We start from the raw sequence: 23,769 nt of genomic DNA, 5'->3' as shown, positions 1-23,769 counted from the left end.
TGACACAATGGATCGATGGATGGATTGTGATAAGAGCTGTATGAGCCCACAATAAAATGATTTAAAAAGAAAAAAAAAGAATACAGCATCAGAATTGGAGGAAGGTTATTAACTAACTGCAATGTGCTTGCTGAAAGTGCTTGAGGCACCTGATTACCAGACTACGGCATTCAGTATGGATTGTAACTCAATATAAAGAAACCCTGAATCTTTCCAACTAGACCAACAGACAGCATCGTGATAAAGGATGAGGTCATGAAAGAGTTCATCTTACTCGGACCCAGTCAGCACTCACAGAAGCACTTGTCAATCAAATCATGTGCTGCAATAGGCAAATTTGTTGCAAAAAAAACCCTCTTTAAAGTGTAGAAGACCAAGATGTCACTTTAAGGAATATAGTGGGCTGACCCAAGACATGGTATTTTTAATTGTCTTATACATATGAAAGCTAGATAATGAATAAAGAAGGAAATGGTTTTTTGAATTATGACGTCTGGCAAAAGACCTGCCAGAAAAAGAAAACAATCTTAGGGGAAGTACAGGCCGTATGTCCCTTAGAAATGAGGATGGGTCTGTGTACTTGGGACATGTCCTCTGTGTACTGGGGGGCATCATGCTTGGTAGGTCAGTGATGGACACAGTGGCCGCAACAGTGGGCTCAACCATAGTAGGGAGGCTGGCACGGGACTGGGAAGTTCTTTCTCTGATACGTAGACAGGGCCACCATGAGTCGGAGCCACTAGATGGCACCTAACAAACATCAGCTCTGAAGTTGTTACCACACCCCATGCCTGACAGAACACTAGTTCCTCCTAACTTTTCAGTTTTGGCTCCCCCCCCCCCACCCGTTACACAATGCTGTTTTTTGCTTGTACAAGGACAGCTTCCTCATTCCCTTAGATGATTAGCCCCTATCTTTCACATCTAGCACCAATTATCAGGTCCCTTCCTTCAGGAAGCCTACCTTTTCAGGATAAAGGCCCCCCACCAAACAGACTGTCACTGGGTTGATGGGACTCAGTGACTGTACACAACAGGGGAGAATTGTCTGAGTTCCTCAGACTGGAACTGGAGCTGACGGGAGTAGAAAGCCCCTCCTCCAGGAGTGTCTGGTGGTTCGGAAGTGCTGACACTGGGTCACAGCCCAACTCGCAACCCCCGCGCGGCCAGGGCTCCTGGCAGCACTCTCAGTGGGCTGTGGCCAAGTCCTGGGAGGGCAGCAGCCATGCGCAGCTCAGCCAGCATCTCTCCAGAGCCACACTGGACCTGGCTCAGTAAGCAAGCACTTGGTACCTGCACGGCTAAATTCTGAGTGAGGTTCTATCCCTAAGGAATTATTTGATTTTTGGAAAAATAACTCATGGTATGACTTTCTTAATGCTTCACAGGGCATAAAACTATGATATTAAATGCAGAAATTCTTTGACTAACTTATATAAGACTGTACAAAACAGAAAGATTCCTGGGAGCTCCAGTGGCGCAATTGGTTAGCGTGCAGTACTTACACAAAACAGAAAGATTCTACTAAGTATCTCTTTGTTTCAAGGTCAAGAATGCTAGAAAAATGTGACTCCTCCCACAAAACAGCAAAGGGGCATTTTCATTTTAAAGCACTTTATTACAGGTTATTAATATTCACAACACTTCAGAGCACCTTATACTCCTAATTAGATTTTTGGTAACTGGTTTTAAAATTTTGCTCGATTAATTTTCTCCTGCTGGTTTCCAGGCAAGAGGATTACGCAGTGGTGGTTCAAGAGATGTTGATTTGATTGAACAGCTTATCCTTAATAACCTGAGACATCAGTCCGTGGATAGCTTCTATGGTCGTCTTACAACTGAAAAGACAAAACGCAGGGTTACACAATGTCGTCACCTGACACACATTCCACTTTCCTCCACTGCCCATCCTTGCGAGCCTCCGCCAGTTTGATTCGCACTCCCGAAACCACATCCATCTGAAGCTTTCCTTTTGGATTTGTCAGCCGTCTGCAGGTCTCCTGACCACAGCACTACTTATTGAAACTTTTATAGGACAACAGAATATTAAAATTTGATATAAACCCACTGTGTTACATCAAGTTGATTCACATCACAGTGACCCTAGAAGGCAGAGCAGAACTGGGTCATTGGTTGGTTTCCAAGGAAGCCAGCTGCCATGTTTTTCTCCCCTGGGGCAGGAGGGTGGGCGGGCCCAGACGACCTACCATTTAGTCAGCAGCTGAGTGCTTATGCCACAAGGGGGCTTGAAAATTCGACAGTTTATCATAAATCAATTTTATTACTTTTCAGAAACCTTACAGAGATGTGCTTGACACAATGGATGTATGTATGGATTTTTAAAATTTATAAGACGAGAACTCTGAAAAAAAAATCAGAGTTCATAAAGACAAATTTCAATTATGACCAATCTGTTATTCTTTGTTGCTTATTATGTAGAGTAACTAAAAACTAGGGGAAACATCTTAGGTTTGTTTTCATCAAAGCTAAGTTGATGGGAAAAATATAATCGGAGATATTCCCATAGTGAGATTTTTATATAGTAAAAATGTAGATAGACTGACAAATGACAACCACGCAGACAGATGGGCACCAGTTTGCAGAAGGCGATGGATGTCTTTGCAGGGCCCCCACTTGGATTAAGTCTGGTGACCCCCTGACCACTCACTGGGGATGTGAACAGCCTTGTTAGCAGACAGTGCACAGGAAAGTAGACCATTCAGACATACCGTAATTAGGTCAAAAACCCTTTTTTTACATTGAACTGCCGTTTATTTCTATAATGGTCTTTCTTCCATATGTAAACATATCCAAGTTTCTGACCAATATATTTCCTTTTCTTTGAACATGTACTTTAACTTTTTTTTCACTGGCACAAAATCCACATATATGGTATTTCAATCATATCAAGAAGAATTATACCCCAATTTTAGAACTTTTTTCCCCATGGTTAATCGCTTTTAAAATGAATTGTGTAATCATAGTCAATTCTAGTGTTCCCTTTCCACCCCCTCTGCATACATATCCGGCTCCCCCAAGCCCCTTTTCCCCCAAACCACTTTAATAGGAGCAAATCTAGACATCGTACTTTTCCACAGTTCAATCACATCAAGAGGTGTTGAACAATCAATTCCAAAACATTTTTTTCTTTCTTTAGCTCCTTGCTATCAGTTCTCTTTGCGCCCCCCCCCCCCAACCCTCCGCCATATCCCTGAGGAACGCCCTTATTCTATTGTTGCTCCTATAGGGTCACGTGCCCTGGGTGACACATGCTACAGGATGACAAAATATAGCGGACAAACTCCATATGGAGAGACAAACGAACACACCAGAAAATATTACAAACCAGATCATGCAAAAAAAGTATAGCAGGGAGATCAGGTTTTAACTGTTCAAGTCAGATTTATCATTTTAATGTCCTAGTCTCCCATACTGTCTGATCACCAGGCTATACCCCTGCCTTAATTATGATCACAGCGAACTCACCAGAGGCCTATTCCCTGTGTAGATCCTGCAAACAAATTTTGGACTTACCCTTCATCCATAGCTTTCTGCACACCAGAATCTCACAATGTAAGCTCTGATAGTATGCCCTCCTTCGGATTTGGATTGTATAATTTACAATCCTTGGCTCATGGATAGTGTACTTCTTCCATGTGGGCTTAGTTGACATTTCTCTTAAATGGCTGCTTCTTTGAAAACAAACCTCTAAGACCCCAGGTGCTATTCTTTCGGAAAGCAGGGCACCATCTAATTTCTTCATTACACTTTGCTACAGCACCCCTATCTTCGGTGTTTCATGAGGGCAAACATTGAGCAGGGCCATGTTGTAAGAACTAACTGTTCATAGAATGGAGCTAGGATTAAATGGGAGCCCCAAATTCATTCCTGAATCTATGTTGTTTTTTTTTATTTGTCTCTGGTTCACCTTAGAGACCTCCTGGTTAATTTATGGTAGAGAATCTTATCGATCATAGGACTTTCTGTTTATAGTTTCACAGACTAGCTTCTCACTACTGTGAGAGGGAGACTGAACAAGGATAGGCTACCTATATATGGGAACTAGACTACTCATTTGTACAGAATCAATCCTTAGGTGACGGGGCACTATTTGCACAGACAATGGGAGTTGGTCGTTGGGCAAAACTCACAACAATGTTCAATGTCAATGTCAGACACGGGAATGCCAGAATAAAACGTCAAAATTTAACACCATCTCACTTGTTCTCCCTTTTGACCAGTTTGCTCTAGTTTTTATTATCTTCTGTTATTTTTTTCTTCATATGCTTTATTATTATTTTTTATTATTCAAGGGCTCTGGTTTGCTTTGCTTTGTGTTTTTGTATGTTTTTTTCCATCTGCAATGCAGGATCGGTAGGTAAATCTAGAGCGATCATAACTGGTTTAAGAGTCTTGGGGTCAGGGCTGGGGAAGGTGTGGGGACGTGGGAGCTAGGAACCATGAGCACAGGAAAGCAGGAAATGTTCTAAAATTGATTGCAGCGGTGACCGCACAACTCTTTTTAACTACTGAACTGTATATGAATTATATGCCAATAACACGGCTAAAAACATAAGGAGACAGATGGGCAAAAACACTCAGAGCAAGCAGAGAGGGGCCTGGGGCCAAAGCGAAGTCGACATTTTCTTTGGAACAGTAACTTCTTTACCAACCCCAGAGAAGAGACCCACGACCACCGTGTTGTTTGTGCTTCCGAGGCTGTGTCAGTCTTGGCGACCTGGGCTTCCCCCCACGGAGCGGCCGGTGGGGTGGGTGGACGCTGGGCCGAGCAGCCCAACAGTCACCCCGCAGGCCACGACTAGGACTCCTCGTGGGAAGGGACGGCCTGAGACCGTGCCTATCCTAAGACTTCCGCTTCTGGGACATACTTCTTTTTTCCCATCTTGCCCACAGACAAATTCAGTTTTTCTTAAAATGGATACCAATATGACCACATTGCATAGCTATCAGCATGGATTTTTCTTCTGTGCCCCTAATTATCACAATGAAATTTCAAATATTTGTAAAAGGGTCTGACTACTATTCCTTCTGGACGCGGCAGTGTCTGCATCTGAAGGACCGCCTACCCCAAGTGTGCACTGAACAGTCTTTGGTTGTAAAATGCGCTACTAAATGGCTGTATATAGGTAATTTCAGAAAACAGATGTAAGAGAAAGGTGACTATGTGTTCATAGGATTACCTATTTATTATCTCAGTCTTTAAGACTCCTATCTCCTGCCTCCTAAATATCCCACATGAGAGCCTCGGTTGGACATCTCCTAAAGGACCCGAGAAGTGAGCATTCGGGCACCATTCTTACTGAGTTGAAGAATAAGGAATTTAATTCCGACTATTATTTGCCCTGGTGGTAGAGCAGTTACACGGTGGGCTGTCAAAACCAGAAGTCGAGCAGTTCAAAGAGAAATAAAGACAAGGCTTTCAAGTCCAGGAAAGAATGTCGGTCTTGGAAACAAACCCACAAGGGCTGTTCTACACTGCCGTGGAGGGTCGCCATGAGCCAGCAGCGATATGATGGCAGTGAGTGGACTCTGCAGGAGCCTGGGTGGGTTATGTGTTGGGCTTCTAATCACAAAGTCGGCAGAGGGACTTCACCAATTGCTCTGTGGGGAAAAAAAACACGGCTCTCTTCCGTAGAAATCTTAAGTCTCAAAAACCCAAAGGGGCAGTTCTACTCTGCCCTGAAAGGTTGCTGAAAGAGTACAGGGAGTGGATGGGCAGGCAAGGCGCTGATGCGTTTACGCTCACCTGTCCCTCGTAGCTTTGGCAAGTTTGTCCTCTGACTTCCGGTCATGCGTCTCCAACCCCAGCATGAAACTCCCTCGTCCTAGCTGGGCCTCCGATTGCTCCAACTTTTCAGACAAATCAAAGACCTGGCCAGTGGTGTAGTCTGCATTCTGTGGAGAAAATGGTATTGTGTCAGTATTTATTTACCCACCTCAATACAGGCCTACCCTTAAAAGCAAACAAACAAAATCCATTTTTAAAAATAAATTAATTTTCTTAAAACATTTCATTTTCAAAGAGTTCTACCACAATCTGAATGGACAGTGAGATACAATGTCAAACTCCACTTGCAAAATCTGCTTTCTAAATCACACTTCAGGTGCAGATTCCCCCGCCCCTTTCGTAATTTCAAGGTAAAACTTGGAATTGTTCTTTTTTTAAAAATCATTTTACTGGGGCTCATATAACTTTTATCACAATCCACACATACATCAATTGTGTAAAGCACACTTATACATTCGTTGCCCTCATCATTCTCAAAACTCTCTCTTTGCTCTTGGGCTCCTGGAATCAGCTCCTCATTTTTCTTCCCCCATCTCCCCGTGGAATTGTTCAACTGCTTAAATCTCATACTTGTTCTCCTGGGAGGCTGTGGCTCTGCTATAAACTGCTACCTATGTTCTGCTCTGAACCCCCAATTCCCTCTGGAGAAGCAGAGAGAGGGAACCATTACGAAGGCCATTGCTTAGGGCTATTATTGTAAGCCATTAAATGAGGCGAGGAACATAAAGCTCTTAGGACAGCCATCACACCTAATAAATGTCAAATACCTGATTGTTGGCTCATTCTTGCTACTCTTGTTGAGCTTTTAGCATCAGTACAAAACCCAACATTTTAAGAAATAACATGTTTTGTTTTCTGTGATGATATATTAAATGGTTATTAGAAAATGTTTTTAAGATAGAAAAATAAAGGTGACAGTAAACCAAATGATAACCCCTCACCTATCTGTTAACATGATTGTATTCTATTGCACTGCTATGTCGATGCTCAGTGAACTGGGGTCATATATGCTCCTTTACAGCTTCTCCCGTTGATGGAACAGCCTATTGAGGATTTTCCTTTAAGCCAGTTTGGTCGAGTGCTCTCTTACCTGTAACCACCTGCAACACTGGAAACAAAGCACAGTATCTGTCTGTTCTCTCTCTAAGGCAGTGGCAGTCCCATCCTGCATGGCCACTGTAACCTGCTATTTACATTTGGCCTTCACGGTACATGAAACAAACCGGCTTGGTCTAGCACCCGATCTAGCTCTGGGATCTTGGTCAAGTTGGATATTGCTTTTCCACGTCAGTCTCATGTTTCACACAACTGGTAAAGCTTATAAAATTCGAGTGAATCCCTTGAAAGTGTAGTACTCACAGTAAGCAAGCTAGAAGAACTCAGTGTATTCACCCAGTATTTATTCCATAAGAGTTCAAGCAATTTGCGATCCAAAGAGGATTTGAAATAGGAAACTTCCAAGGCGTAATATCTATTGAATGAAAACAAAAATTTAGTAAATGAAAAATTATTCAATTATTAAATTATGGCTAGATTTAAGTAAATTATATTTTCTATCCAAAAGTCATATTTTAATTTTTAATCCAAGTGAACTACCAGGGAACCATGGCTTTCTGACTATCTAGCAGCTGTGGTTTCAAATTTCCTGTCGGCCAAACGTCCTCATTTTTATTTCTTCCCTTCTTCGAGCCCAGAGCTTTCTGAGAAGGTTTCAACACCCAATCAGAACTTCTGAATGACGAGTCTGCTTGTGTTACTGATCATCGACTCCAGCCACGTGTGCACATTAATTGAATGAGCTGCCTTTCTAAGGTCAGCATGCAATTTTCATGAGGAGTTTTGAAAGGCTGAAAATGTTGTACAGATTCCTTATTCTTCCTCAATCTTCTGATTAGGACCTACTGCTTTTTCGAAAAGGCGATATTCAAATAGGTCCGTAAGTCACTTGAAAGAACTACTGCGGTGTCCAAAGGTTCCCACTTTATAATTGTAGATAGCTAGGAAATTTTGAATCAATGTCTAAAGACCATATTTTTAAAAAGAAAAGATTTTTTTAATAGCTCACTGGGTTCTGCATACCAGCAGATACAAAGAAAAACAGACTTCTTAACCTGAAGCAATTCATCATTTCTGGGGCAGTGGGAGGATGTGGCATGAGCCCACAAAAGTTCAATAGAATGGTGCATGTTCAGTAACAATAAGAGATGCTACAAGGCTATACAAAACCTAGCACCTAGGTAACAGACAGGTAATGACAATGATAGCATAATGAGTGAGCACTCTTAGTGGAGAGGAGGTGCAGTGGGCTAGAGTTGCTAAAGAAGTCTGGGAGAGAAGGCAGACTTTAGCCCCCACAAGAGCCCACTGCAGGGATTTTGTGGGCAAAGAGCATTAACTGGCGAGTGTCTGCATAGGAAAGGCTACGCTGTAGAAGGGAGGATTTAGAAGTCAGCTTGGCTGGATGACCCAGCGAGAGCAGAAGAGGAATGCTATGCTGGGGCTCACAGGTGGAGGACGTGGTCAGAGAAGGCTGGCAGATTTAAACTTTATCCTGTCGTACTCAGGACTTGTGGATGGCGTCTGAGGAGAGGAGACTTTTTCGGAAAACTGACCATGTGTGGCTGCACCCCTTGGAGTGTGGAAGAAGGGGAGAAGCCGGGGCAGGGATGCCACAGAGACAGACACTGGCTGCAGGGAGAGCACTGAAATAGCAAAGCTCCCCCACCTTGTTTTACATGAGCAAAAGGACAAATGCTGGCTGATTAAAGTTTAGCAGTGAAGAAATGATGAGGACCAAGAGGTCGATGACATGGGAATTGAGCGATACAAGATAAAGGCACCTGTCTGAAACTAAACAAAGACTGAAGCCACGCAGCTAGGGGCCCAGTCTGGATCTTGAGAATCTTTCCCTGACTCAGGTGCTTTACATTCTCCGCTAGTCTTCTCTCCTACAATGCGAGGACGGGTTTATCTTCCCTATTTGACAGCAAGAACACAGATCAGGAGAGATTGAAGGACTTGCTGATAGCCACATACCTAGTAAGTGGCTGAGCAAAGATAAACAAACCAACCCGTTCTGTCTATTACCTACAACTCAGTCTTTCTGTTTACATAAGGAGCGTTTAGGAAGTGAGGCCCCAACAGTTTGGGGCCGGGGTGAAAGCGTGGGTGGGTAGCAATGTGGTATCGACCCCAGGTGGAAAGGCCAGGTATAGAAAAGCAGAGTTGTTTCATTATTGGTAAATGTTAAAATCATTGTTTTAATTCTGAGGGATGACACGATATAATTTGCTTTGCTTAATAAGAAGACAAAAGGCAGGACGGTGACTAAATCTGCGCAGGATGAAGAAGAGCCAGAATTGAGGATAGAGGCGTGACCCCACAGAGTGTGGGCACGGTGTCAGGAGGGGCCAGTCGCTGGAGAAGGACAGCATGCTCGGTAAAACAGAGGCGGATGGACTGACCCAGTGGACACAGCAGTGGGTTCGAACATAACAATAAGTTGAGGACAGCGCAAGCCCAGGCACTCTTCCCTTGTGTTGCACCCGGGTCCACACGAGTCGGGATAGACGCAGCAGCACCCAACCCAACAAGACACAGGGATTAGTGAGTGCAGAGCTTAGTCAGAAAGCTGAAAACAGTGAGAATATTCAACAACCCTTCTGTACCACAAGTCAAGAGTAGCTACTTCCTGGGACAAACTCAGTAAGCAGCACGATATGGGGTACGTAGTTAAACGAGTCTCTCTAACAGTTGAAGTATGGCCAATGGGGGGCAGGAAAGGGAAAAGTAGAAGCTCATTGTGTTTCATAAGTCGCACAGAGTCAAGTGATACTATGTAAACTACGTGTGTGTATAACACTGATAAACATACAAACTACTTAGAAGAATAGAGTATCGAGTTTTTTACTTAGGTTGTTTATAATAAACGACCTAACGCTTACATTAGATTGTTTCTGTGTTTGAAACAAACTTTTGGTGTTCGCTGTGAGCTGAGATTTAAGGTAGAAAAAGAGAGACCAATATCAACTACAAGTAACTCTTCATCAAATAATTTAGAAATCGACTTATAACCCCGCCGTGAATCCTGTTTTTCAACTGGGTGGTATGAACCTTTAATCATCTTCCCACAATGTGAGGAAGGATTTATTATCCCTATTTTTAGTCAAAAGTAAGTCACCCCTTTTCTCTATTAAAAAGTTGACTCTTAAATATTTTAAAATAAGTAGGTTTATGGAGATACTTGTATAAATTTTCAGCAATTTATTAAATTAGCCAATAAGATGATAGTTTATTGAATGTACAAATGTGCTTTACACAATGGCTATATGTATGGATTGTGTTAAGATATATGAGCTCCCAATAAAATGATTTTTAAAAAGTTAATTCTTATTTGAGACACCCCTTTGAATATTCTTGGGGGCTCTAGAAATGCAGGTAGCTAGACAAGCAGCTTCGATGCTCCGATAGGTTAATGTCAGAGCAGTAAGGTAGACTGATGTCACAAGACAAAGGCTTTAGGAAGACAAAAAGGAGTGGAATAAAATGGAATAAAAAGCAGAGCAGTCAAAGGCGCCCTGTCAGTGGCTGGAACCTTCTAGCCCCCGATGGACAGAGATGAGGCTATTCCCATAAAGATTTCGTCTCGGAGACTCACAGGGGCAGCTCTCCTCTGTTCTACGGGGTCAGGTCGCTATGCGTTGGAATGGACCGGATGGCAAAGTGTCTGGTGTTTAAGGTTTGGGATCTCTGTCTTTTTAAATTTGTTTTGAAAGTTGTTGCTAGTGGTGGAACGGAAAAAAGCATTGATATTCAATATATAAATCTTATGCTACAGTGTAAAACAAATGCTAAAAACTAATTACTCCTCTGAAAATAAAATTATTACAGGAGTAATTCTCTCAAACAAGAGTGATTTAAATCCTTTTCAAAGGGCTAAGAAAATGATTTAATGCCAAATTTATAACTGAAAAATAAGAATGTTTTTAAAAATAGAGAGAATGGAAAACTGGATCTCAGTCTACGGGGTTGAACTGACCTCACTGGCGTGGAGTATACAGGGTCTCTGCGGCTATAAATCTCTGTGGGCGCCTTATCTTTCTCCGGAGGCACAGCTGGTGGGTTTGAATCACAGCCCTTACAGCCCAAGGCCCCCAGGGCCGTCCACCCAGTACCTCTGAATGTGTAAGTGAGGTCATTGCATATGAGACCCAGTTATTAAGATGAGGCTGGACGGGATTTGTTGTGGTTGTGCTGTCCAGTCGACACTGACTTAAAGCAAGTCATCAGACGGAACAGAACTGCCCATCAGCAGGTCTTTTCTCCCACAGGCTGCTAGTGAGTCAGGGCTGCAGATCTTTCCATTAGCAGCCAAGCAGTTAATGACTGTACCCTCAGGGCTCCTTGATGGAATAAGGTGGGCCCCAAAGACACTATGCCTAGTGTCCTTTTGAGAACGGAGAAATTCGGACACAGAGAAGCAAACAAACTCAGGGAAGATGACAATGAAGGACAAACAGACAGGGATTGGCATTCTACTGCTGCCAGTTAGGGAATGTGGAGGTTTGCCAGCAACTCTCTGGAGCTGGAAGAGCCAAGGATGGATTCTTTCCGTAAGCCTTTGGGGGTGCATGGCCCTGCTGACACCTTGACTGGGGACTTACTTTTCACCTCCGTAACTGTGAGCGGGTGAATATTTGTTTTCAGTCATGTAGTGTGTGGTTTTCCTTTTATTGCCGTGCCCCAGGAAACTGCACAACTAGCTGATCATTTAAACAGCAATAAATGTTGGTTCCCATTTTCTCTATGCCCAAACCAAGCTCACTGCCACTATGATGACTCCAGCTCACAAAGGGCTGAACTGTGATTTTGAGTTTTGCAGAACTTTTAAAGTTTTGTGAAAGCAGACACGCTCATCTTCCTCCCTCAGAGCCACCGGCAGGTTCAAACCACCGACCACGCAGTCAGTAGCTTAATGCATAGCCCACACTGCCCCAGGGCTTCTAACGACAGTCAGTTTTAAATGCGAGAATTCACAAGGGAGTAATGTTGCGCCCACGAGACTCACCTCCCAAGGGTGCCAACAACAAACAAGAGAAAATTTATCAGTTGGTGACAAATGCTAAAATAAATTAAAAAAAAAAAAAAGCAAGCAGGAAGAGAGAGCAACGGGAAGGTGCTATTTTAGATGGGGCGTGGGATGAATATTCTCTGTTAAGGTAAGACTGAAGCAAGTACTTAATGATTAAAGTAGGTGATAAGGACACAGCTACAAGAAAGAATATTCCAGGCAGGGAAAAACATCATCCCCAAGGTCCTCAGAAACTATAAAGCCAGTGTGGCCAGACTGGAGAGAACAAATGCTCAGAACGAGGAGACCAAGTTAAAGAGGCCGCTGGGGTCAGGCCTTAACAGGTCAAAACGAAGGCTCTTGTTCCTCCGGAGAGAAGTCACTCTGAGACGAGGACACACATGCTGACCTACATTTTAACAGAATGTTGGGCGGAGCAAAGACCTTCAAAGGGTAGTGGGTAGAGGCAGGGAGACGAGTTGAAGGCCGTGCTATGGTCTAGGTAGCAGATGGTGGTGGGTTTAGCACCTTTCACCTCTGAAGTGAAAATGCTTCCAAAGAAGCTTTGCTGAGTACATCCCCAGTTCTCTGGGGGGAACAGACATGTGAGTATCAACTTGATCCTGAACACAACTTCGCTTAACTGTTTATTTTGTTATGTGTCAAGCGTGTTGTACATTGGCAAGTTATTTCCAGTTGGGGACAAGCCAAATGAAGTGCCACATTAAAACAAGTTTGAATTAAATGTTCACACGTTAACCTGAATTTGCAGTCTCGCTATTACTTAAAAGGTACTGTGAAGTTGATTACAGCTGAACATTTTTTCTTCTCTGTGAAATAAAGGTTTAAACTAGATGAACTCTGAGGATTTCAAATGGCTGATCTCAACGTCTGGTACAGTTCAGATGACTTACTGCTTGCAGTGTACGCCAAAATCTTCTATTTTATTGAGCGGGATAGTCTGGTATTCAGAAGGCCCTTCATCAGGTGGTTTGTAACCCTAAACAAACAAACAAACAAACAAACAACCCAGAAGATTAAAAAACAGTTGTTGTTTTTAGCCTATGTGATTATAGATCCCAAACCAAAACCTAACTCATTGTCATTGAACTCATTCTGACTCACAGCAATCCTGTAGGGCAGAGAACTGCTCCCTTGGGGCTCCATAGTCTCCTCCCTCTCTCCCTTTCTCTCTGTTTCTCCCTCCCTCCCTCCCTCCCTCCTTCTGTCTGTCTGTCTGTCTCTCCCAACGCCTGGTGGGCTGCAAGCACAGCAGTCCTTCACGTTCACTCGCGGTGCCACTGGGGTTCCTTCTGTCTTTAGAACATTACTTTGGGTAAGCCAAATGTTGAACATATATATATTCTAATAAGAAAAAAAGCACATTGCTCTCACTGAGGGCATCCACACCTTTCCAGAAGTTCCAGGTTACCTGGAAAAGAACCACGGTAGGGGAGGTGCTCGGGATTAAACTGTGTGCCCCTAAAATATCCTAACCCTGTACCTCTGCGTGTTACCCTGTTTGGGCTTTCTTTGTTATACTGATCACATTATATCAGGTTAGGCTGTATAATCTAATCATTTCTGAGTTATAGAAAGAATAAACAAAGCAGAATTATTTTAAAATATTTTAGGAAATACTATCTCAAACTTTGGAAAATAATAGTATGTGAGATTTAATTTGTAGAAAGGGAATACTCAAAAATGATTGTAGGGTCTTTTAAAGTAAAATTTTAGTACATGTAAGAAAACCAAAAAAATCAAACTCACTTCCATTGAGTCAATTCTGATTCAGTGGTATCCTATAGGACAGGGTAGAACTTCCCCTGTGGGTGTTCGAGACTGTAACTCTTTAGGGAGTAGGAAGTCTCTTTTCTCTCCCGAGATGTGGCTGGTGGTTTAGAACTGCTAACCTTGAGGTTAGCTGTCCAAAGAGTAACCACTAGGCCACCAGGGCTCCAATACATATAATGGGCTATGAACATCTATATATGCCTCGTCATAGGTAGTTCTCAACTTCTCAACGTTTAAAATGCATCATTAATGCAACTGAACTTGTGAGTGCTTTGATCCAATAAAAGGAATATAGAGACAGGCCCTCATGAGCCACGGGTGTTAATTCGTACATTTCCGGTGCGAAACTCCTACCTTACCAATCCAAATTTGTCCTGCCAGGCCAGGGCAAAAACAGAGGAGCCCTAGAGAGGCTGGATGATACCTGTAAACCCATGACCATCAAGTTGAGTCCAATGGAGAGAGACCCAACGGGCGACAGAATGGAACACGGTCCGTCCCGCGCATGCGCACAACCGTGGCCACTGAGGACACACTCCCTCTTTTTCACTGCCCTCTACTTTACCAAGCATGACGCCCGCTTCCCAGGACTCGTCTCTCTTGAGGTCCAGAACACCAAACTCAATGCCATCGAGTCAATTCTGACTCGGAGTGACCCAAGAGGGCAGGGTAGAACTGCCCCATAAGTTTCTGTAAATCTTTATGGGAGTAGGTAAGGCCGGCCTTTCTCTTGAGATCTCCAGTGGTTTCAAACTGCTGACCTAGCAGTTAGCAGCTCAACAAGCAACCACTCGAACACTGGGGCTCCTTGGCCTCTCTTCATCACATGTCCAAAGTACTTGAGATGAAGTCTCGCCATCCTAGCTTTTAAGAAGCATTCTGGTTGTACTTATTCCAAGACAGATTAATCTGTTCTTCTAGTAGACCACGTTGCTTCCGACATTTGGTCTGACTTAACGACCTTGTATGTGGTTTCTGAGGCTGTAAATTCGAATAGGAGCAGAGAGCTGCCTCTTTCTCCCAAGGGACAGCTGATGGGTTTGAACCTTTGACTTTGACCTTGTGGTTAGCAGTCTAATGCTTAGCAATTGAGCACCACCAGGGCTCCTTTGGAACGGTAAGTTAGAATCCTATTACTTTGCTCAGTTAATGAAATTAAACTACGCACGGTGTCTGGGTGGCACAGTTCAGAGTCCATCTACTAATCAAAAGGCTGGTGCTATGGGCCCACCCACTGGCGCTCAGAAGCTAAGGGATCTGCTTCCAGAGGGTCACCACCTTGAAAACCACTGAGAGCAGTTCTATCCTGCACACCTGGGCTCACTTTGCATGGGACTCAATTTGAGGGCCACAAATAGCAAATGTATGTAAATTTGTTTGCAAAAAGGCAGGTGAAACCAGTTAATTAAAAAAAAAAAGGATATTGCCCACTATTGTCCCCTAAACCCATTTGGTGGTTGTCAGTTCGACACCTAGACGCATCATTTCTGTCCTTAGGCAATGTCGACTTGTGCTAATATCTATTTCAGACTGCCTGCTTCCTTCAGGAATGGAAATGTATCCACTTCCGCTTTGGTTATTTTTCCCTCTAGTGTCTGTCAAAATGCCATGGCAGGTGCATATTAACAAATAAAGTCGGCTTTTCTAGTAAAGAACACAACACAAGTGTTCTGTTATCTACTAAGAACAGCTTGGGGTACACTTTAATGGGTATTTTGTAAATATTGTTTGAGGAAGAAAAGAGATATAAGTACCCACATATCATCGAAATAAATAAACTATTTTCAATTCTGAAAAATTATAAGGACTTCGAATGTTAAATAGATTACCTTTGGGTAGGTCCTGAAGGCGCCGAGGTTCACTTTCCCTGCAGATATTGTTCTTGTTGGATCAATCTATAACAAAGATGTGTTAAGTACAAGCTGAGTCTAAAATCATGATGTCTACTGTTTGTAATTCAGGGTCATTATATTCCATAACAAGATCGCGGACTTAGCAAATCCCTAGCCAGCCTGGTCCAACCTTAGCTGAAAATTTACATGTCAGATGATTCAAGGCTTGCTCTCCCAGCTCTGCACCTGTCTGTGGATGATCTTGAAAGTGCTCTGAAAATTGATTTCATATTACAAATAAATTTTAGCCAGTAGGTGAATTCAGAAATATGGGATATGTGATTGATGACCTACTGTATCTCCTTCATACGCACACGCTATAATTTAATAACCAAATTATAAGAAAAAAAACTAGGCAAAACCATAAAAATAAAAGTTTCAGCGTAAGGTGAGCAAAAGAGAAATGTCTCATGTTTAATTAAGAAACTGAACTTATAGTTATACCATTTACAAGTGTTAAGATTTACTCAATGCTTTTTCAAAGTTTCTTCCTTTTCTTTTAACCGATGATCAATTTTGCCTTCGTCATAGAAACTTGGATCACATCTGAAACACTCTGAGCAGAACAAGAGCCCATTGGCCACACTGTCTGTCTGTCTACAGCACACTGGGTACCGAGAGGCAGGTGCTCTCACTACCTGTATTGGAGACTCGGGGGTAGGGAGGGTAGCGACTTGCTCAGTGTCCCAAGTTCTAAGCAGCGGAGTTTGGTTTCAGATTCAGGTGAACTGACACCAGAGTCTTGCTTGTTAACACACTGTAGTTCCCCAAATCTCTGTTTTCATAAATCTTCATGAAGAACGTAATTAGAACTTGTAGAATACTTACTACGACTGCGACGAAAGGTTCCTGGAACTGCTGATTGAGCATCTGCGTGCTAACATCAATCCCGGAGAGCCAGCAGCCGTAGCCAGGGTGGCTATGATACCAACCAATTGCATTTTCCAGACGGCCAACCTGCCAAGGGAAAAGGGCACAGAGCGTGAGGTTCCTGCTTAATCTTAGAGACACCAATCATTTGTCGGTTTGCACAGTATTAAGATAAAATAACAGGATGTTAATTTAGAATGCATAAAACAGGCCTTTGAAAATACATTAAAAAAAGAAAGCATAAACACGGGTTTCTTTCTAGTTAAATTCTTTTCCCTTTTGAACAAGCAATATAAACAAGGCTCATCCATTTTATACAGAGGGACATTTAAGTTGTTTCCAAACTTTTGATTTTAAATGCACATCTAGTAATTTATTAGGAAAAAACGAAAGATTAGGAATTTTAATTGATAGCCACTAGAAAAAAATTGCAATTACCCAAAATAATATTCAAGCCAACCAAACTCTACTGTCACCAAGTTGATTCTGACTCGTAGTCACTCTACAGGACAGGGTAGAATTGTCCCGGGGGTTTCAGAGACTAGGTGAGTGGAAAGCCTCCCCTCTCTCCCGCCGAGCATCTGGTGGTTTCGAACTGCTGACTTTGCGGTTGGCAGCCCAACACATTACCACTACACCACAAGGGCTTTGGCCCAAAATAATAATCCATGCCATGAATCTTACCAGGCTTTTAATATCACACAGAGCTTACATATAAATCACTAAAAAGAACTTCTTAAAGTTTAATTGTAACATAAAGAGAATAGTTTCAAGACTAGAAACTCAGGAAGCCCCTGGAGGCTTCATCTGCAGTCACTAAACATGGAGGGACAAGGGTCTTACCTGCTTGGCATTCTCGATGTACGCGGCCATGTACTCATAGGCAGCAGCCTGTGCGTTGACCCGGGTTTCGGTGCCCTCTACTGGCAAAGCGAAACTGTCCATGATGATCATCGTCTCGCCGTCCACCTTTCCTAGCATCAATCCCATCACTTCCAAGTTGCCTCCCGACCTGGCGTGCATCACCATTTTCAGGAGGGCCAGCGCTGAGATTTTGCAGTATTTAAAGTAATGGTGGCTACATAGAAGGGGACAGCAGAGTGCAATCAACTTCCTTACAGGCAGCAGTTTCTAAAGACAGTTTTTTGTTTGACAATAATGAACACTTGAATTTTCAGTGCCAGGAGAGACAAACTGTAGCTTGTAGGAAGGAAAATAAAAGCAGAAAAGTACAGAGTTCCTGCAGAGGGTCAGGGTGATAAACATGGCACAGTGCTGCAAAGGATTTCCCCTGGGATGAGAGGAAAGGGTGGAGCTAATTTTTAAATATGCCACTGATGTAGAAAGGCGGGACTTACATGACCAGTTCAAAAGACTGTTTCTCTGATACCGACTAGATCTCTGATACTGACTCTGGGTGGATGGCTGTGTCTAACTGTTCTCAGAGCCAAACTTTGGGCCTGGGGGTAAAGAATGAGGCTCGGACAGTGACCTGCCTACATAGGCCTTGGGTCAATCACTTATGGCCTTCACCCCACCTTCCTTATGTGCTGTTGGTGTCCTCAGGAGCTGGCAAGTCGCCTCTGACCATCTGAGGTGCAGCTAAGCTGACAGGCAACTAACAGAGGCATTAACAGAAAACACTGTATTGAGGGGTATAACTCTCTCTGAACGATGAGCCTCACAATTTAAAATACAGTCCCAATAACCCTAGTTTTCTTACGATCATTGTTCCACAACTTATCATGTACGGGTAGAACTAAATGTTACTTCTGGTCTTACGGAAGAATTCCTAGGCAGCTAAGCTGAATTTGATTAGAACTATGATAAATGAGCCAAACTCATAGTTCCCAAATAGACTGTAAATGCACAGCCTGCTAAGAAAGCAGACAAGGCATCCTAACCAGTCTGCACAGCACAAAGTCTCTGAGAAGCCTTTTTAAATGTTCTCCCATAGAAAACACGCCAGCTTAACTCCCCAATCTCACCAGATTCCAGGCACACGCTGAAAAATATAAAAACCTGCCCTGGGAATCAGAGACATGAATTAAAAACCTTAGCTGTTCTACTTAGTTGAGGGGGGGTGGTGGTGGAGGGGAAAACACCAGAGTTAATTTGTTGTTCTCACACCCATTATAGAATAGACCCTTTTTAGGAGCCATTGTGGTGGAGTGATAAATCGCTAACTCAAAACATCAGTGGTTCTTAGCCACTGGCCTCTCCACCGGAGAAAGATGTACCAGTGTGCTTCAGTAAGAATTTATAGCCACGGAGGCCATGTGGGGCAGATCTCTATTTCGTCCTACAGGGTTGCTATAAGTTGACACAACTGCAGTGGGTTTGTAGATCCTATATATACATCATCGAACTTTATGAAACCAGCCAGAAGTAGTCTATTTCCATTTTAAGATTTAAAAAAAGGGAGCTAATACCAAGGGCTCAAACACAAAGAAAATATTCAGAAAACGATGATGGTAACAAATGTACAAATGTGCTGGATACAATTGATGTACAGATTGTTATGAGAGCTGTAAGAGCCCCCAATAAAATGATGGGGGGAAAAAGGCAACTCAAAGAGATCTAATTCTCCCAACATTCACCAACTAGTTATTGATAACTGTGAGACTTTATCTTAAAATTGATCATGAGGTGCTTTGGAGGTGTGTTGGGCTGCTAGCTACAAGGTCAGCTGTTTGAAACCACTAGTCCCTCTGAGGGAGAAAGACAGGGCTTTCCAATTTCTGAGTCTCACAAACTGGCAGGGGCAGTTCTACCCTGACCTACAGGGTCCCTATGAGTCAGAACCCACTCAACCGCAGTGAGTTTTTGTTTATTGATCACATAGGAACCCTGCAGTATCTGTGGGGTAAGTGTTGGGCTGCTAACCACAAGGTTGGCAGTTCAAACCCACCTTGCTGCTGCTGCGGCTCAGGAGAAAGATGTGTCTGCTCCTCTTTTTAAGATTTAGTCTCACAAACCCTATTTGAGGTCACTGTAAATGGGACTCATTTAGACGGTGGTGGGTTTCTTATTTATTGATCATGAATGTGTTCCCTGCTCAGTGTGAGCTAAGTTACTGAATGTATTTGTGTTTTTATTTGCCAAAAAGGTATACAACACTGGGTTGCCATGAAGATTAAATAACATAAGAAAAATTCTTAGCTCAGTGCTCTGCTTGTATTAGGTACTCAATAAACACTGACTATGGGCCATTAAAGTCAGCCTGTGACCAACTGGCGCCTGTGGCGTGGTGGTAGAGTTGGGCTGTGATCTGAAAGGTCAGCTGCTCCACAGAAGAAAGACAGGGCATTCTACTGCCATAAAGAATTAGTCTTGGGCACTCACAGGGACCCTGTCCTAAAGAGTCTGTGAGTTAGCACTGATTCAATGGCAGTGAGTCTGTGTTTTCTGTTTTGGTACAAAGCTGGAAGTGGACAGAAGTAGGGTTTCTGTTGGTGGTGAATTCAGCTCTCTCCCTCTCTTGCTCATTGCTTTGGAGTTGGCCCAGACGCTAGTCACAGCATGCATAATTTGACCATTCAGATCTCTAAGGGTTTTACTGGTTGTTTCCAAAGTGGATCTGCCAGACCTCTTTTCCTAGTCTATCTTAGTCTGGAAGCTCTGCTGAAATCTGTTCAGCATCATACCAACACACAAACCTTCAATAGAAGACTTGAGGTGCACTGGTGGGCGGGGGGAATGGACACAGGTCTCTTGTGTGGGAGGTGAGAATTCTACCAGTGTCCAGATAGTGAGTTCTTAGCTTCTCCTGGGAAAATATCGGTGCTGCGTGTAAAGAACCCAGGTACATTTGGAGTTTGTAAGAGCAAAGTGCTCTGAGCTCTACTAATAAAGATTTTGTGCTTATGTCGAAGTTTTGATGTAATATTTGGGCGGTGCCTCTGGTAGTGCAGCGGGCTCTGTGTTGGGGGAGAAAGATGAGACTTTCTATTTCCATAGAGTTAGTCTCGGAAACCCAGAGGGGGCAGTTTGAGTCTCCTTAGAGGGTTGCTACGAGGTAGGATGGACTCGATGGAGGTGATTTTGGTTTTTGTGATTTTCCTGTCTTCCTGGCATTACTCCCAGCAATCAACTACCATCCTCTCCCCAAAAGATTACCCACGGCGCCTTCAGAGCCTCTACCCAACCCGGGCCCCAGCCTAACTCAAGGGCCTAGGGCGGGTGGGGGTCGCCGGGAGTGTGCGAAGCGCCACACCCGGTTCAAAGCAGGAAAAGGCAGAGGCTGATTGCAGCGCTGGGACGCGCTGGCCCCCGCACCGCTCGTCCGCCCGCCGCCAAAACGAGTCCAGGGGAGCACCCTGGGCCCAAGTGCCCAGAGGAGAGCACCCCCAGGCTCTCAGGCCCTTTGCTGCCGCCCCCAGCCCGAGTCCAGCGCGGTAGCCCTCGCCCCGGGGACCCTCCCGGCCGCGCCCGCGGCCCGCCGGGCCTGCTCACTCCTTGGTCCAGGGCTTGGCCGCCAGGATCTCCTGCTGCTGCTTCTTGTCGTACTTGTAGATCTCGTCGATGCTCTGCGCCTCCTGCATGTTGTTGGCCAGCTCCCAGGTCTTCTGGGCCATGCCGCTGCCGGACGCCGCCATGGCCGCGCGGGCGGCGGGGTGCTCGCCTCCGCAGCCCCAAAAGCAGCGTCGCCCGCCGGGCCCGGGACGGGGCTGGGCTCCGGGCCGCGCCGCTGCGCACGCCTACAGCCCTGCGCGGGCGGCCATGACGCCTGCAGCCGGGGGCGACGCGGTGCGGACCATTCGGGGGGGCCGGAGATTTGCGGGGCCGCGCCGGAACCAACCGCCGTCCCAGCGCTCGTCGGGGGGAGGGGGCAAACGTCCTGCAGGCGGAGGGGCGCGCCGCCCCCCGACTGCTGCACGCGCGGCTCGCAACAGAGCCAGCGGCCGGGCGCCCGAATGGTTCAGCCCCGGGCGCCGGAACGCGGTCCCTGCAAACGTCACGCCCGGCCCCGGGAGCAGGCTTCTCGACCCGCATTGCGCACGCTCGGCCGCGCCATCTTTCCCGGGCCGCCGAGGGGCGGGTTTTCCCGGGCAGTACTTGCGAGCTGGGCTCGCCGAGGCCCGCAAAGTGCAGGCTGGCTGTGCGTGCGCCGCGGGGGACCCGGTTCTGCGCGCGGCTGGGACGGGAGGCGGCGGCGCCGGGCTCTCTGGCACGTGCACGTGCGTCCGTGCACCGGGCTCGTGCTTTGCCCTGCCACACGCATCCTCTAGGGTTGCATGTGCCCGGTCTTCCGTTTACATAAGTAAACAGCAACACTCCTCCCCCGGCCGCCAAGCAACCAAACTCGCTGCCATCCAGCCGGCTCCGGGGCCCTGGTGGTGCGGTGGGTCACGCGTCGCGCTGCAGTTCGAAGTCAAAGGCGCCTTTGCAGGAGAACGAGGCTTTCTACTCCTGTAAGAAGTCTCGGAAACCCACAAGAACGCTTGATGAAATCTCGATGACTTTTTATGATAGGTACAAATCATCGCTGCAACCATTTCTGACCCCGAGCTCACGGTCATATGAGGAACCGTTTCTTTTTTGACGAAAAGTTGTGTACCAGCAGGTGGCTCGGGAGATTCTTGTCCAAAGACAGAGCTGCGGCCTGTTTTCTAACACGGTTAATTATTCAGTTTATTTACCCTCCAGGGCCACCTAGGAGCAGCGGGTTACAGGTTCCTCTGCTGACTGCAAAGTCAGCTGTTTGGAGCCCCCAGCCGCTTTGCGGGAGAAAGATGAGGCTTTGCGCTCCCCAAATATGAATTGGATTCCACCCCCTACCCTCCATAGGCGATTTCAACTCATTTTTATCTCGAACACTTAGCATGTTATTGTGTGCTCTGGAGTGGATTCTGATTCCCCGGGCCCCGTGAGACAGTAGATTTGGACCGACAGCTGTACTGTAACTCACAGGAGTGGACGCCCAGGTCTTTGCTCCCCCACTGGGTCTAGTGGTTCCAACCCCTGACGTTTCCCCGGAGCATCGGAGCACTCTAACCACTGGGCCACCACGGCGCCTTCCTATTATATTAAATCTTCAATACTGTTTTGTTAAAGAGAGGAGAAACGGTAAAACTTTTCATTGCTTGGTATCTCTGGTATCTATGCTCTATTCAGCTTCATCTCTCTTTAATCACCTCTGAATTATCTGCAATATCACTGTTTCTGTTCGTTGGTTTGCTTGCTTGCTTTTCTCTTCCTTTTGGCTTTGCATTTTTGATCAGCGCCCACTGAATTTCTCTTCCATGGTTTTTCTGCCAGCGAACTCATGTTAAATCTTTAAAATCAGGCCGGAGATCTCTACCATGAGTCTTTTCTGGAAACTTTTCCCTCTCTCAGTAACCACTCTTCCACAGTGTATTTTAATAATTTTAAAATAACCCATTTACCTGTACATTTTCCCTGTCACAGTAAGATTCGAAATGCCTGACCCGCTGCATTGCCACTCCACTTGTACTATCACTAATCACTGCCATCTAGTCCAGGCTGACTCATGGTGACCCTATGGGACAGGGAAAAACTGTCCCTGTGAGTTTCTGAGATTGCATCTCATCCTTCAAGACACCTTTCAAAATTCATCTTTCAAAACAAACAAACCTCTTTTGTATTCCTCCTGTTTAAGGCACAGGGCCTTAAACTCTACTGAGAGCATGGTGTTTGATAATATTGTAGGCTTTTTTGCATGATTGGAGAGGCCAGTCTTCACCCTGCGAAAGTGAGCTGAGCTGTTTTGGACGGGGAAGCTGACGAGTCTCGTACATTAGGATTGGGGCTCGAGTCCGTTGATCTTTTGTAGTTGTATCAAACTTGAACCGAGAAAAGAAAACCCATCTTTCTCCCGAAGAGCGATTGGCAGTTTCCAGGGGCTGACCCTGCAGTTAGCAGCCCTCACAGAACCCTGACGTCACCAGGACTCCTAGGATATTGTTTAGCATATGGTTTTTAAAGAATGAATTCTTGAATACACACGCTGGCTTGCAGGGTTAACAATGACTTCCAGCTGCAGGAGATTTGCCTTTAAAGGCCTCCTTTGAGAGTCATTTTGGGTAAAGGCAAAGGGCCCTTCGTCCCACACTCCTGGGAAGCTGCTTCTGTGATGGCTGTGTGCCATTGAGTTGGTTCCAACTCACAGCGACCCCACGTGCTACAGAAGAGAACACTGCTGCCCTATGGTTGCTATGTCCGAGGACACTTTTGCAGCCACCATGTCAACCCAACTAATGGAGGGGCTAATTCCTCTTATTTTACTTTCCCCGAGCATGTTTCTTTGTGGCTGGAACCCTGGTGGTGTAAGGAGTCAGAAGCTGGGCTGTGAACTCAAGGGTCAGCACTTT

The 23,769-nt window shown here is 45.0% G+C and overlaps 1 protein-coding gene across 1 annotated transcript; it reads right to left on the bottom strand.

The window, feature by feature from the left end:
- Window positions 1-1,597: 1,597 nt before the first annotated feature.
- On the bottom strand, window positions 1,598-21,170 carry COPS5 (COP9 signalosome subunit 5). The gene is made up of 8 exons (XM_075549607.1): window positions 20,891-21,170; window positions 17,279-17,513; window positions 16,394-16,522; window positions 15,503-15,568; window positions 12,794-12,879; window positions 7,169-7,280; window positions 5,768-5,916; window positions 1,598-1,838 (listed from the first exon to the last, which is right to left on the bottom strand). The coding sequence occupies exons 1-8, from the start codon at window positions 21,031-21,033 to the stop codon at window positions 1,754-1,756; spliced, it is 1,005 nt and encodes a 334-aa protein (XP_075405722.1). The 5' UTR covers window positions 21,034-21,170; the 3' UTR covers window positions 1,598-1,753.
- Between the last annotated feature and the right edge of the window lie 2,599 nt (window positions 21,171-23,769).

Source organism: Tenrec ecaudatus, chromosome 5, assembly GCF_050624435.1.
Source record: "Tenrec ecaudatus isolate mTenEca1 chromosome 5, mTenEca1.hap1, whole genome shotgun sequence".
NCBI classification, from domain to species: domain Eukaryota; kingdom Metazoa; phylum Chordata; class Mammalia; order Afrosoricida; family Tenrecidae; genus Tenrec; species Tenrec ecaudatus.
The sequence above is the reverse complement of the archived record's forward strand: the minus strand, read 5'-3'. Positions and strand labels throughout refer to the sequence as shown.

What these genes read in the sequence shown, in the direction of transcription:
- COPS5 (XM_075549607.1), bottom strand. Translation starts at nt 21,033, where the DNA reads ATGGCGGCGTCCGGCAGCGGCATGGCCCAGAAGACCTGGGAGCTGGCC. An exon ending in ACATCGAGAATGCCAAGCAG is followed by an intron (nt 16,523 to 17,278) that starts GTAAGACCCTTG and finishes TTCCCTTGGCAG; the next exon opens with GTTGGCCGTCTGGAAAATGC. An exon ending in GCCAAAGCTACGAGGGACAG is followed by an intron (nt 1,839 to 5,767) that starts GTGAGCGTAAAC and finishes TTGTCTTTTCAG; the next exon opens with TTGTAAGACGACCATAGAAG.